General features: G+C 43.1%; 1 protein-coding gene across 2 annotated transcripts in view; it reads left to right on the forward strand.

Moving 5' to 3' along the window:
- The window catches only part of ERC2 (ELKS/RAB6-interacting/CAST family member 2), an 819,922-nt gene that overhangs the window by 598,282 nt on the left and 206,013 nt on the right, over positions 1-15,627 (forward strand). For both annotated transcript variants that reach the window (XM_077325500.1, XM_077325499.1), the window contains exons 16-17: positions 2,604-2,751; positions 3,873-3,992. In XM_077325500.1, coding sequence (XP_077181615.1) covers positions 2,604-2,751; positions 3,873-3,992 — 268 coding nt within the window. The remainder of the gene's footprint in view (positions 1-2,603; positions 2,752-3,872; positions 3,993-15,627) is intronic.

The raw sequence follows: 15,627 nt of genomic DNA on the forward strand, positions 1-15,627 counted from the left end.
GCAGCTCTGTTCTCAGTTACACTAGAAAGACTTTTTCATGTATTGTGCCTTTGTATAGTTGACTATAGCATCAATTTAGCATCTGATGTGAATCCCTGAAATTGGGTAGCACTGTACCTTTATGAAGCCATAGAATGAATCTGTGTTTAAAAAGACCCTTCTGTTCTTATAGGCTTAAAGACCAAAGCTTTTGTATGCTTTTTGATCAGAAAAGCATTGCATGCTTTTATCTGTGAATCTTTTATTTTACTATTCTTGCATTGGCCATATTGAAGCACTGTGCACTGTAATTTTCCCACTTGTACTATATTCTATTTCCCAGTTGTACTGTGTCCTCTAATCCAGGGGTAGTCAACCTGTGGTCCTCCAGATGTCCATGGACTACAATTCCTATGAGCCCCTGCCAGCAAATGCTGGCTAGGGCTCATGGAAGTTGTAATCCATGAACATCTGGAGGACCACAGGTTGACTACCCCTGCTCTAATCGAATGCAAAGCTCACTAAGGCCCATTATGCACGGCCGCCGAAACGGCGATTTCGGGTCACATGGAAAACGCGGAGGGGGAAGACGCGATGCACACCGGTTATGCACGGGGCGGGGCGCGGCGGCGGCAAAACCCAGAGTAACCAATTATGCACGCGGCGATCCGGGCGCCGCTTCTGGTTGCGCCCTGGTCACCCGGAAGCTGCGCTTTCTTCCACGTTTCACTGACACGGCTTTTTCGGCGGCATGCACCGAAGCTGCGGCCGGTTGCAGTCGGCTCCGTGCGTTATCGGTGATTTTAGTCGCCGCCATTCCACCCCGAATGTGCATTATTTCCCCCGTGCATAATGGGTCCAAGTGAGGTTTTTTAAACTTCTTGTCACTAATTGACTTCTGTACACCAGTGGTCCCCAACCCCCGGGCCGGGGACCAGTACTGGTCCGTGGATCAGTCAGTACTGGGCCGCAGCTCCTCCTCGTCCTCTTCCCTGGCTGCTGCCTCGGAGGCTGCCCTGCCACTCCGCCGCTGGCTCACCTTTGGTAGTCTTCAGTGGCCGCCATGACTGGGGCTCCCCCTCAGCATGGCAGCTGCTGCTGGCAGTGCCCTCCCCAGCGGGCGGTGGGAAGTAAGTGGTGCTGGCAGGAAAGCAAGTGGAGCAGGGGCTCAGGCAGTGGCGACATCCCTCGGCAAAAGACTACCCCTGCCCTCCCGGCCTCAGTAAAATTTTCAAGCGTTGACCGGTCCCCAGTGATAAAAAACTTGGGGACCACTGCTGTACACTGTTGATTAGTGGTATGATTTGTAGTATGTGCCAGCTTGTATCATCTTGAATCACTTTTCTGAAATGGAGGATAGAGATGATCACTGGGCTTTGCAACATAGCTTCAGGAACTTGAGTTGCTAAGCCCCAGACTAGGTGTGACCCAGGAGAGTTTGATAAGGGTCCCCGTGGTGGCCATTCCTTCTCATAATACAAGGGGAAGCTTTTTGCTGTTTTTTAAAACAGTCTTGCCAAAATACCACTATATTTATATGCAAAAAAAAAAACCCCTCAAAAATCCCTTGATGGCATAGAGCAGTGGTCCCCAACCTTTTTCAGGCTGGGGACCGGCGGCAGCAGGAAGGAGGATTGCATTTTCGGCCACGCATGCACATTGCGTGTGCGCAGCCCTGCTTCCCTCTCCCCCCCTCCCACAGTAAGAAGCTTGCCGGGCCGCAAGCTTGCGGCCTGGGAAGTTTCTTACTGCGGGGGGGGGGGCTGCGGCCTGGTGTGCCGGGCCGCGGCACGATGGTTGGGGTCCACTGGCATAGAGGGAATGGCTGCTATGTAGACAAAACCAGGCAAATCCATACTTTCGCCACTATGTGTCAACCAACCTGTTTTTGGTGTAATCTTTCTCTAAAAACCACAGCATAGCAGATCTGGGCTAGGGTATAGGGGAATCACGGGAAACCTGGGTGGGGCACAAAAGCCCACTTCACAACAGCATTGGCCCCAGGGCATATCATCTGTGGATGAAACTGCCTATGTTGATTTCCTTCAGGGAAATTATATTGGTGGGGTTGCCTCATCTCCCCCCAGTGTCACAATTCAGATCTTTAGGATTTAGCCCGGGGGGGGGAATCTACAGGGAATCCTGATTATGGGTGTTCTGGGTTGTATCTACTTTTATCTTTAGGTGTGTGGTGAGCACAGTGCCATTCAGGCTGTTGCCTGGGACAGAGTAGCTTTTAAAATGATCATGAGGCATTAATGTTGAGTTAACTGGCATTTTGCCTTTTCAGGCAGGCATCCCCCCAAGAGGTTGTATCTCATAGATTAGCAAATTCTTGTGGCCTCACTCTGGAAATCCAGCAATATCAAATTATTTTTTGTAACAATTCTATATTGAATGCCTGATGTGCACTAGCTGTTAATAAAAAAAAATAATGTCTGTGGCAACAACCATTTAACTCAGCATTGAAAAATCTTTTGAGCACATTATGGACAGACTAAGATACATCATGTTTCTATGATGCCTAATAAAATGTATCTATTTTGCGTCTGAGTTATTCAAACATTCAATTAAAAGGGGGGGAGCTTCAGGAATTTTAATTCATTTTATTTTTGTCTTATCAGGCAGGAAGCTTTACTTGCTGCCATCAGTGAAAAAGATGCAAATATTGCCTTGCTTGAATTGTCAGCCTCAAAGAAAAAGAAAACACAAGAAGAAGTGATGGCTTTGAAAAGAGAAAAAGACAGATTAGTCCATCAGTTAAAACAGCAGGTTGGAAAAGTTTTTTTTTTTAACTATTCTTTCTGGGAACATGAAATTATTTTCTCTGTGTTATACTTCTGCTGAAAGTCTTTGAGTTAAGCCTGCCTTGTGACATCAGGAGACAAGGTAGGATAAAGATCCATGTCACTTGACTATTATTTCATTGGTGTTTATTATTTAGTTGCATGTTGGTTTGGCTTGTCTAATGTATTCTAATGTACATTGCCTCCTTCCCTTTCCACATTTAACACTTAACTGCACAGACTAGAGTACCAAGATACTTTCCATCTGTAGAATCCTATTAACCCTTCCTACTGAACGCTGTCTGAATATAGGTGTATTATAGTCGCTCGTTCAGAAGGTTCCTTTCTAGCTTTTTGCAAGGTTATCTGGAAGTAATAAGTGTTGTTATCTGGCCTATAATTCACTACAGTTCTAAATTTCAGATGGCGTAAATGTTTCCTAATAGATATATGCTTTAGATGCAAATATTCTATTACATTTGTGTTTTCCATTATAAGAAAAATAATCACAGAATACAACCAATGACATACTTGCAATACCCCACTATCTAGTCCACATATTGTTTAACTGAGACTGTATATATTTTTGGCAACTCTCAACATTATAACAAGTCTGTTTGCCATGCCTGCATTAAGGAAGGAGGAAGAATGCTCAGATAACCTCAGCATCAAAGCTGTGCCGTGTGGCATAGAAATGTATCATTGGCCCCTTTTCTCTTCTAGAAATCTTAGAAAAAGTGCGAAGGATGCTTTAGAATGAGTCGATTGCATTTATTGAATGTTTTTGTTCGTGTGGTAATAGCATCTCTGGGATTTATTGCTGTTATATGTGAAGCAGGAAAACCTTCTAGGGGCTGATCTTTCTCTACAGAATACAAGTTACCAGTGTGTTCTTCCAGGACTCAGTCATTCCCAGATAAGCATGCCTGTGTCAGGTACCTCCGATGTGTCAATGTCATGATTCTCCTCCATGAATCATACATTGTGTGTTGTAGCTTTCTGTTCATTAAGCAACAGAAATAAAAGCTGCTGCTTTGACACCTAAACTCCCAGGCCCTTGCACAATTCTGACCTCCTGCACCTAATCATGACAGCTTTTTCCCACAGGTCTGTAGAAATAGGAAACAGCCCCAGAGCATGAACATGTCATCCATTTGTGATGCTGACTTCATGACAGACACTGGTGCCAAGTACCTGGGTTCCCGACATGATTCACACACTCTTCAGGTCAGTCAGCTGTGCAGGAGAGATTTCACCCAAATGTTGTCAGCCTGGTAGAATCACCTAGAACTGATGCCTGAAGTGTCTGTAGCCACAGCTAAATGGCAAGGATGAAAACACTGTTACCATTATTTATTTGGTAGGCAACAACAGATATATCTGACTAAGATAATTTTATGTTATTAGATAATATCCTTTTCTTTTCATGCTGTATTTGTTCTTGGAAACAGATTTTAAAAACAAATCCAAGTCCCCACATTTTGTCATAAAGTAGCATAATAAAGAGACAGCCCCCTACTTCTGACATTGTAACATACCTCACAGGATTGTTTGGAGGAAAAAATGGAGGAGGCAAAAACAATGTAACCGGCATTGTTATCCCCACTGGAGAGAAAAGCAGGATATAAATGAAGTAAGCAGAATCTACAACACCTTCTAAATACAATTGAGAATAAAATGTAATGGATTATTTAATGGATATAGTATTGGTTGAGTGGCAACTTCTATGCAGAGTTATTGCTCCATTTTGGCATCCAAACCAGTGTGTTGGAGGGGATGACTTTGGGGGGGGGGCATATCCAGAAGATGTTATCCCACTTTCATATTTTCTCTCCCTTGGCTGTGATCGTTTCAAATCTGGTTTGGTATGACATTTGTTGAGGAATCAGAAAGGAGATGTGTATGCCACTGTGAGCCAATACAGCTGCCTAAGCACAGGGCACATATGAGCCTCCACAGTGTTCTAGTGAGGACTCTGGCAGCTGCATTTTCAATCAGCCTTACTTTCTGGAAAAGGGACAAGGGAAGGCCTCCATAGAGCGAGTTACAGCGAGGTGACTTGCACGAATGACTGTGGCTAAGTGATCTGGGACCAGGTAGAGTGCTAGGAGCCTAGCAAGGTGTAGGTGGTTAAACACCTGATGAGCTACTTTGATGACCTGAGCCTCCATGGAAAGGGACATATCAAATAATCACCCCCTGATGGTCTGTGATTCCTGATGGTCTGTGAAGCAGTAAGCTGTATGCTTCCTCTGCTGTTCCCTTCCTACCCAGCCACAGGACCATGCCTTTGAAGGGTTCAGCTTCAGATGACTATGCTTTAACCAGTCAGCCACAGCTGCCAGACACCTGGCAAGTTGTTCTGTGGGGGAGTCTGGCTGGTCACCCATCAGGAGGTAGAGCTGGGTGTCATCTGCAAATTGATGACACCCAAGCCCAAACCGTCAGACCAGCTGGACAAGATGGTGCATGAAGATGTTGACTACATTTGTGGAAATGACTGCCCCCTGTGGGATGCCACATTGGAGTATCCAGTAGCAGAATTGGTCTTCCCCTACTGCAACCCTCTGTATTCGACGCTGGAGAAAGGAGACTAGCTACATAAATGCTATAGCCCAATCCCATTATTGACAAGGTGGCGAGCTAACAGTTTGTGATTGACAACATCATATGCTGCTATGAGATGTAGCATTACAAAGCACTGATCTGCATTGGTTCAGCTGTCTCCAATGGTCATCCATCAGGGTGGTCTGCACTATCTCCAATCTATGGCCAGGCCAGAAGCCAGACTGAAAGGGATCCAGGATTGAAGCTTCTTCTAAATATGCTAGAACTTGGGCTACAGTGGCCCATTCAACCACCTTTTCCAAGATGCGAGATAGGACATTAGCTCATGGGTCTTCAGGAGAAGCCAAACCACAGCACCCTTCAGTCCTTCCAAGAATAGCCCCAAAGAGAGAGAAAGGTTGATGATTTCTCAAAGAGGTTCTCCCACCCCTCATTGGCTGTTTTTAAAAGCCATGGGGGCAGGGATCCAATGGGAATGTGATCAGTCTTACCACAATGTATCCATCCTGGGACAGGCACCTGAAGCTATCAAAAGTCACCTCCAGAGGTGGCCAAGGGGCCTCCAGTTTACTGAGACTTTCTAGTAGCAACATCAATAATGCTTACACATCAACAATTAGATCAGTGGATGTATTTTAACACTCTAGTACATTGCCTTCCTATTCCCAAAATAAGACATCACACAAGATACATAACATAACTGGGATTGTATTAATTTACAGATTTTCCTTATCAAGATACACATATTGTATGTGCGCCCTACTTAATGGGCTACCAAAAGCATGCCAGCAGTGAGGACATCCTACCCTGCCTACAAATCCACCCTTCGCTTATCTGACTGCATGCAATAGTATGCCAAGGGGAGATGTACCTCTGCTGTTCATACTAGGGAACACTAAGGATCAAACTGATGGTGCCTGAAAGAGCATCATCCCCAAACTGGTAAGAAATGCCTCAAAGAAATTCTTCATCGTGTATGGCAAAACATTCCCCACTTAAGCAAGTCCCACATGGGTTCCAGTCAATCTCAGCCAGGATCTAACTAGTCCTAAAAGCAAATAGCCTCATCCTGAGAAATGGCAAAAAAAATAAAAAAAAACAAAAAAAAACAAAGAACAAATAAACCAAGTCTCTTCTAGCCTAACTAAAAGAGTAAAAAAAAAAAAAAACACCCAACCCCACTTGGCTCCAGTGCCAGCTATTAATCGTGTCCTAACAAATACAGGAACAGGTGAGTTGCAGCTCATCACAGCCAGAGGTAAGGGGGACAGAGATCACTCTGGAAGGGACTTCCACCTTTCTCCCAGCCGCAGCTTGCCGCAGCCAGGACTTCCTCTCCTCATTCTCCTGGCCACAGGGGGATCACCTGGGAAGTGGCTTCATTTAACCTTTGGATTTGCTCCATTCAGATTCTGTGCCACTCAGTTTTCCCTGCCAATTTGAAAGTGTGGGGAGCAAAACTAGAGGATCAATTATGGGGATGAAGTGCCTCCCAGCGGGCATTTCACCTCCTCCTTTCTACTGGCCCAGCTGTCTTGGGTTTCCTTCTGCATCCCTTTTTAATATACCCAGATTTACTTCAGGCATAGATAAAAATTAAACATTCTAAACAATGTGATAGACTTCCTACCTTAGGTAGAACCTAACAGGCTATTCATAACTTTCCCACACATCAGTTTCTAAGGAACGTGGTAACTTTAATTGTACTTGAAATGGTTTAGAACAAGGACCATTATTTTGTAATGGAATAATGGACTACGATTGGATCCCAGCAGCTGACACTTACAAACGGAACAAAATACTATGTGAAGATGAAGCTTTACAGGCAAGCATTTCTGATCTCAAACAGATAAGGCACAGCAGTTTAAAATATGGTTTGACTGTTTATTAGTAGAAACTGTGTCTGTGAAACTCATGTCTTTTTTTGGTTCACAGTGTGTCTTTCAATAATAACTCCACATAATTGAAGATCACTCAAAGAACCCTTATTTATAATATATGTTCATTAGCTGCTAGGTCTAATTTTTGTAATTATTGTTTTAAGCTGTTCTGCAATCTTTTGAACCAGTTTTGAAACAGTGTTGCAGAGAAATTACTACTCCATTTAAATAGTTTAATATCTTGTATATCTAACATAGTTCATTTTCCATCTTCTGGTGCCCCCTCACACTAAGACTGTGCTTGTGCTTGCCAGGCGTAGTGTAGACATTTTATTCCTAGCTATTAAAATTCTAATACTGGGGTGCTCTGTCCTGAAAAGGTCCAGCACATGCATGGTTTTCCCCACCATAGTCATTATACACTTTCCCTCAGTTCCTTTTTTGCCACTGCAAAAGTAGGAAGCACCTTGCACTCACTCCAGTCTTAGATCATTTGCCTTCAGTGTTTGCTCACTGTTCTTCTCCCAAAAAGTCTCTTCACAACTTTCAGGACTTTTTCTCTGTGAATGAATCTCTGTAGTCTGGAAGTCCCAGGCCTTATTTAAAAAATTCAAAAAATGTCCTGATTGGGCATCAAGATTTAAGGCTGCTTTATGGAGAAAATCCTTATTGGCATCAGCCTTTCCCAAGACAGCCCAAAGTGCTCTAGTGCCAACCTAGCTTGCAATTGTGTTGGTTCCATCATCCATTCCAGGTTGGACCCACCATAGATTCATTTGGTTCTGGCAGAATCAACCAAAAATTAGCTTAAATCCCTCTACAAAGAGCCTCTTCAGCAGCTCCTGAGACTAGGACAAGATGGTTCCACTACCGATCTCCACTACTGAAGACTTTGGTTCTAGCTGGACCACAAAAAAGGTCAAAGTATAAGGAAAAGAGGGATTTGGCATCTGACGGGAGAGCCAGTGAAGATTATGGAACTTGTCCTGGAACTGAGCTCAGTTACTCCACACACATCATCCTCCCACTTGGAGCCCAGACTGGGCTTGTTCTCTGAGACCCTTGATGGATGTATTATTCCTGCTGGTCACTTGTGGCCTTCCTTCAATTCAAGGCCCCACTTAACCTGGGTGAAAATTTGACATTATATGGTGAACAAATGCTTAGAATAGCCAATGTGTTGGACATCAAAATGTCTATGTCCAACAACCAGACTAAGTGTAAAATTCGTAGCCATTTATTTTTCAAAACCTGTATTGGAAGGCTTGTTGGACATGATGGGTCCAATTAGGGCAAAACCATTGCTCGTGCTAGCCACCTCTAGAAAAGCTGGACATTTATATAGGGTTCAGCAGAGCTCCTGTGATGCTCTGTCTACTCATTCCCAAACTTCCTCAGTTGTAACAGAAGGCTAGACAGGGCCTGGGCCATCATAATTCACCAACTGTTAGGGCGAGTTGCCAACTGGATTTCTTGGGGCAAAAGTTTTACTAATCCTCACCCACTATCAAACAATAATGGGGGTCTACCAGTTATTTCTTTGGGAATAAACCTGTACCTGGACAGGCTACCAGATGACCAGAAATTGATGGACAAGTTAATTCAATCTAAGAGGATCTGACTCTCCAAACAGAAGATCAGTGCTGGCTAGCATTCAGCAGAGGTAGCAGCAAGGTCTATGGCTCTTGGATTGCAGGATTTCATATTAACCATTTGAGAGTTTTACCTTATTTCTCACTCCACAGATGAGTTTCTAATAAATATCAAAAAGAATCACCAGACTGTGAGATTGCTTAATGTTTCCTTGTCAGCCTTCTGTTCTCATCTCTGTTTTCTGCAGCATTGTAACAGCTTTGCCACCCCTTTCTAAGGGACTCTGTCCCATTCCAGCAATTATTTCAGCAGCAGGCATACTTGTTACCTCAACATTCCTTCCAGTCTCCAACACAGAAAAGGAAAGGGAATCCACACCTGTGATTTCATCAAAATCCCCAGAGGTACCAGGGTCCACAGTAGTCAAAATTCTAACTTACTGCCAGTGTGGCTGCAGACATACAGGGAGTCATGGATTGATTCAGATTAAGAAAAGCTTTATTGGCATAAAATTCATTTTGCATAGTCAACAAAAGGTAAAATTTCCAAACAGAGACATATGAATAACATTTTTTTGCTGTCCACAATCATTGAAGGTTCCTTCTCATTTAGCATCTTCTTTACCAGATGTTTCTCTTTGGCACAGAAATATTTCAGTTTTTCCATATATTCCCTGAGATAATGATGGAACATCAGAAATTTAGGTCAACTAAATAATAGATGTAGAAATGTATCTGGGGCATTGCATCCATGCAGACACATTCTCTCATTGTGCAGAATTTGACAGAAATGACCTCTTGATGAATTGGAAGAAAAAATATTTAATCAAGCTAGGAGGAAAGCCCTTTTAAGGGGATAGTAATCCACTACTTGAAAGTATAATGACATTGATTTATATGACCAAGATATATCCCAGTGACTTCTAATATTTGTGTTATCAACTTTATGATTGTACATTCATCTTAATTGACTACAGTTGGTTTGTCTAATCCTAAGCAACGAAGTTTATGAGAAATTGTTTCATTAAAGCCCTTAATAAAGTAAGGATCTCCTAACAGATTAAAAAGCAAGGATTGAGGGTGAAGATTAAAATAAATTTTTAACCAATGTTTAAATGTACACATCCAAGGGATTCATGGATAGATTGACTAATTTTGCCCGTGCTTGGAGCCTCATGTCAGAAGACGCTTGGTTCTTGGTCATTATCATCTATTTATTTATTATTGGATTTGTATGACTGCTGTTCTCAGTGAACTGACTTATAGCAGTCTACAAGCATGTAAGATACAGATCTGATCCATAACAATAAGACAACAGTATCGTCAATAGTATAAAACAATCTCCCTATTGAAGGTTATTAGTTTCTTTCCCAACCATTGTGTGCCCCAGCCACTTTTGCTGCAGATAATCCCTACCCTGAGTTCCATATTATGCTAAAAGAGCTCATTCAGAAGGGAACAGTAGAGGTTATACCTGGGGGTTTGGATTATTACCGGGTTTTTCTTTCTCCTTTTCTTGGTTCCGAAAAAGAATGGAGGGCTCAGGTTCATAATATACCTGAGAAAGTTAAATGAGTTTATAAAGGGTTCTAAATTTTTAGTGGTCTCCCTTTCATTTGTTATTGGGTTTCTTTCTCTGGGGGGATTGGTTTGCTGTCCTTGATTTAAAGGACACTTATTTTCATATTTCTATTCATTGATCCCACAGGAAGTTTCTAAGCTTTAGACAGAGCTCAAATACCTATCATTATAATGCCCTAACATTCGACATTACTATGGTACCAAGTGCACAGCAGTAGTAGTAGCCTACTTGAGGGTGCAGAAATGTATCTTCCCATAATTGGACAATTGGCTGCTACTTACTAAAAATTGAAATTAGTCATTAGATCAAATACACATAACCAGGGCCTTGGAACTGTTGATTAATTGGAAGAAGTCACAGTACCTTCTCAGAGGATTCATTTTATTGGGGCTTCCTTGGACTAACTAGTGGTTAGAGCATATTTACCCATGGATAGAGCTGCTAGAATCATGACTTTCTTTAAGAAATACTGGATCTGTCAAGAATATCCAGAGATTATTGGGGTTAATGACATCTACGGCTGTGGCCATTCCTTTGGCCAGGCCTCACATATTTGGTTTGACAGAAAGTTCTTAACCTTTAGGTGGGTATTCATTTCATTGGATTATGGAGTGTATGGACCTAACTCAAAAAACTCTCACGTATTTGAAGGACCATATTTTTCCATTTGTCTCTGTGCACTAGCTACAGTCATTAGACAGCCATCTGTTTGCTATCTCACCACTGAACAGAACCCAGGCCTTTTACATCATGCCTCTGGCTCTGTGGAATGGGTTCCTGAAGAAAGGTGTGTGTGTCAGGGACAAAGGTTCATTCCCTAAAATCTCCCTTTAAAAGTCAGGTAGTAGGTGATGTGAAAGGCGTCTGCCTGGGATCCTAGACAATTGCTGCCAGTGTGAGTAAACTTTTATGAACCGAAGTACAAGGCAGCTTCATGACTTCATGTATATGTATTTGTATTTTTTTTAATAAAGGAAATAAGAGAGCAATTCATTAAACTGATAAACTCCATTTGCTTAAATATCTATGCTACATTTTAATAAGCACCTGATAGTCCTATGTTTTTACTTGAGGGTTGTATAATACTCCCAGTGGTGATGTATTAAGAGAAAAATCAATGTTTGCTTGCAGTTGAATAAGTGAATTCTCTGTTGTTTCCAGTTAGAATTTCTTTTGAGAATTCAAAGATAAATGCTGCTAGTGAAATTTGTACAATGATGTAATTCTCTTTGAAATAGCTTGCCTAAAAGCTATAATTAAAAATCCTCAAAGGATTGTTAAGAGCAACAGATGTATTTCCCAATTGTCTTTTTCACTATTGAAACTGTCAGCCAAAAATGTAAATGGAGTTGGCCAAAAATTGCTAGAGATGAGCATTACTGTAGAAATTTTCCAGCTACTTCAAGTCCACAGGTGTCCATTATACATCAGCCAGACAACGCTAGTACTTGGCAACCTCTAATAACTTGGCTCACTACTTTATAAAAGTATTTGGAAACGAAAAGGTGACTCTGAAATCTTGTAATAGTGGGGCTGCACCCAGATGAACAGCAGTATTTTCTGATTCAAATATTTGTCTTTAAGAATTTGTCTACAAATATCTTTGCTCAAAGTAAAGAAAATGATTTAAAAGTAGCATATACTCTGCAACAAGATGCTACAAAACATCAGGAAATTTTACTGATTAAGAGTTGTGACATATAGAGCCAAGTCAACATTAGCCAATCAAAAGCCCTTGACGTTTGGAGGGAGGGGGAAGTAAAGGAGCAGAAGAAACAATAACCTTTTAATGGATGAGACCTGTTCTGCATAATGACCCTATTCCCAAACTTCTGTGGAGTTTGATCGCCAAGTTTTGGAATTGCCTGGGAATCAAATGTTCCACACCTTGTATTTTTTTCTGTACTACTTCCTGATTTAAATTCAGTGTTCTTCTGGGTCACAAGTTTTAAATTTTGAGACTGGTGGACATCAGCAATGTCATTGCTGGTGTTAGATCACCTTCCCCCCCTTTAAAAATTTGCAAAAATTATACTGTGCAGAAGTGCTAAATTGAGATTGATCACCCAACACAGCACATGTTAAATTTGCAGTGTGCCAGGTTGTTCTTGTAATAATTTAAAACCCACCATTATAAAATCATTGAAACATGGCTATTGATTGTGCATTATTATTATTATTATTATTATTATTATTATTATTATTATATTTATATTTGTATTTGTATTTGTATTTGTATTTGTATTTGTATTTGTATTTGTATTTGTATTTGTATTTGTATTTGTATTTGTATTTATATTTATATTTATATTTATATTTATATTTATATTTATATTTATATTTATATTTATATTTATATTTATATTTATATTTATATTTATATTTATATTTATATTTATATTTATATTTATACCCCGCCTCCCCCCGAAGGCTCGAGGTGGCTTACATAACCCCATCCCCTAAAACCATAAAATGACAATAAAAACCAATAATTTACAGTAATTGTAACAGCGATGGCGTAATCTACTCATCAATTATCCTGTGCCGTTTTAAATAATGCCTCAATGAAAGTCCATTGTGCAAGCAAATGGACAATTTGGATAAAAGTCTCAAAGTTTACAAGAAATAATCAAAATAATCCAAACTCGGAATAATAATAATTTTTCCAGGGGTGAACAGTTGCCTTTGCAATTATATTAAAGCACTATTGCATATATAATCATCTAAAAACAATAGCACTTAACAATACATTAATGCACTATGACTAATCTTGATTTAAAAAAAAATGCATGCCGGGGAAGGGGGGTGAAGGGGAAGGGGGATAGAAAAGATAGAACACAGTGTGGAAAAAGAGGAGTATGTTCAAAGGAAGTGTGGATCACTGCTACAAAAAATAATAAGCGTGATTTGCTCAGGAAATAAAGTGGAAGAGTTGGTTCTTATATGCTGCTTTTCTCTGCAAGAAGGAGTTTCAAAGAAGAATCATAGAATAATAGAGTTGGAAGGGACTTCCTAGGTAATCTAGTCCAACCCCCTGCACTATGCAGGACACTCACATCCCTATTGTTCATCCGCTATATCTTGCCATCCCCTTGAACCTTCATAGAATCAGCCTCTCCATCAAATAGCTATCCAGACTCTGTTAAAAAATTTCCAAAGATGGAAAACCCACCACCTCCTGAGGAAGCCTATTCCACTGAGAAACTGCTCTAACTGTCAGGAACTTCTTCCAGATGTTTAGATGGAATTTCTTTTGAATTAATTTCATCCCATTGGTTCTGGTCTATCCCTTCATGGCAAGAGACAAGAACTCTGTTCCATCTTCTATATGGCAGCCTTTTAAATACTTGAAGGTGGTTTTCAGAAAATTCCTTCTCAGTCATCTCCTTTCCAGGCTAAATAGACCAAGCTCCCCCAACCTTTCTTCATACATCTTGATCTCCAAACCCCTCACCAGCTTTGTTGCCTTCCTCTGGACACGCTCCAGTTTGTCTACATCCCTCTTCAACTGGGGTGCCCAAAACTGAACACAGTACTCCAAGTGAGGCCAAACTAGAGCAGAGTAAAGTGGTACCATCACCTCCCATGATCTGGACATGATACTCTGTTTGAAACAGCCCAAAATCCCATTCGCCTTTTTAGCCACCAAGTCTCACTGCTGACTAATGTTCAATATATGGTCTATTAAGATTCCTAGATCCTTTTTGTACATACTAATGCCAAGGCAAGTATTACCTACACCAGTGGTCCCCAACCCCCAGTTCGGAGACCGGTGTCTGTGGATCAGTCGGTACCGGGCTGTGGCTCCTCCTTATCCTCCTAGCTGGCTGCTGTCTCGGGGGCTGCCCTGCCACTCTGCCGTCAGCTAACCTTTGGTGCTCTTCAGCAGCCGCCATGGCTGGGGCTCCCCCTCAGTGTGGCACTGCGTGGCACTGCGCAGCTGCCCCCCAGCAGGCAGCAGGAAGTCAGGGGCGCTGGTGGGAAAGCAAGTGGAGCAGGGACTCAGGTGGTGGTGGCGTCCCTCAGTAAACGACTACCCCCCCAGGCCTCAGTAAAATTGTCAAGCGTTGACCGGTCTCCGGTGATATAAAGGTTGGGAACAACGGGTCTACACCAGCCTAAATCTACACCATCCTATATTGGTGTAGATGTTTTTTCCTACATAAATGCAGATCTTTACATTTGTCCCCATTGAATTTCATTTTATTCCATTTAGACCTGTTCTTAAACCTGTCAAGATCATCCTGAATTCTGATTCTGTCTTCTGTTGTGTTTGCTACCCCTCCCAGTTTAGTATTGTCTGCAAATTTAATAAATACCCCCTCTAATCCTTCATCCAAAGCATCTGTAAACCGCTCCGCGGTATTAAATAAAAGAGTAAGGGGTAAGTGGGAGGAGAGTGGGCAAGCGCTGTCCGGGATAAAAACTCAGAGGAGCACCACTCCAGGGCCAGATAGCCAATGGGGAGGCCAGATAGCCATGGCCGCTGCGGAGGAGATTCCCCACACGCTGCTGGGCTGAGGGAAACCTTCCATGCCCTCTGAGCTTGGCCCTACCCCCCCTGCACCTCCCCAAATGCCTCTCCGCCCCCCACCGACGAGCCCTTCCCACCACGGCCTGCACGTCGCTTCCCGGACCCCTACGCCTTCTCCCAGCCCCAACTTATCATTTGCCCCTTCAGCCGCTTCCCTGCTGCTTTTGTCGCTGCTTTCCTCGCCGCCACGCCACCAGGGCTGCCTGAACACGTGACGCTGCTATTCCCTCTGCAGCCTCGCTGCCGCCGCCATCGCCCCTGGCCACGCTGATGGCCACGAGCTGGGGCTGCACCCGCGACCAGCAAAGAGCTGGCCTTTGCTTCGCTCCCATTGCCCCCACGCCCTGGCTGCGCCGATGGCTACAGGGCGTGCCCGCGCCCAGGAACAATGCTGAGCCGGCCTGCCGCTCCTGCCGCCCTCCATGCCGTCGCCCCTGGGCCCCGGCCGCGCCAATGGCTACAGGGCAGGGCCGTGCCCGCAAACAACGCTCAGCCGGCCCGCAGCCTCCGCCACGCCTCGATCCAGTCACCCCGTGCCCTGGCCACGCCGATGGCTACAGTCCAGTGCTGGGGCTGCGCCCGCGAACAACGCTCAGCCGGCCCGCAGCCTCCGCCACGCCTCACTGACATCACCTTCTTCCCGCAGCCTTCGCCCTGCCGCACGCCCTGATCCTCTGGCCTGCGCCCGCACCCCCACCCTACAGCA

Source organism: Paroedura picta, chromosome 3 (assembly GCF_049243985.1).
Source record: "Paroedura picta isolate Pp20150507F chromosome 3, Ppicta_v3.0, whole genome shotgun sequence".
Taxonomy (NCBI): Eukaryota; Metazoa; Chordata; class Lepidosauria; order Squamata; family Gekkonidae; genus Paroedura; species Paroedura picta.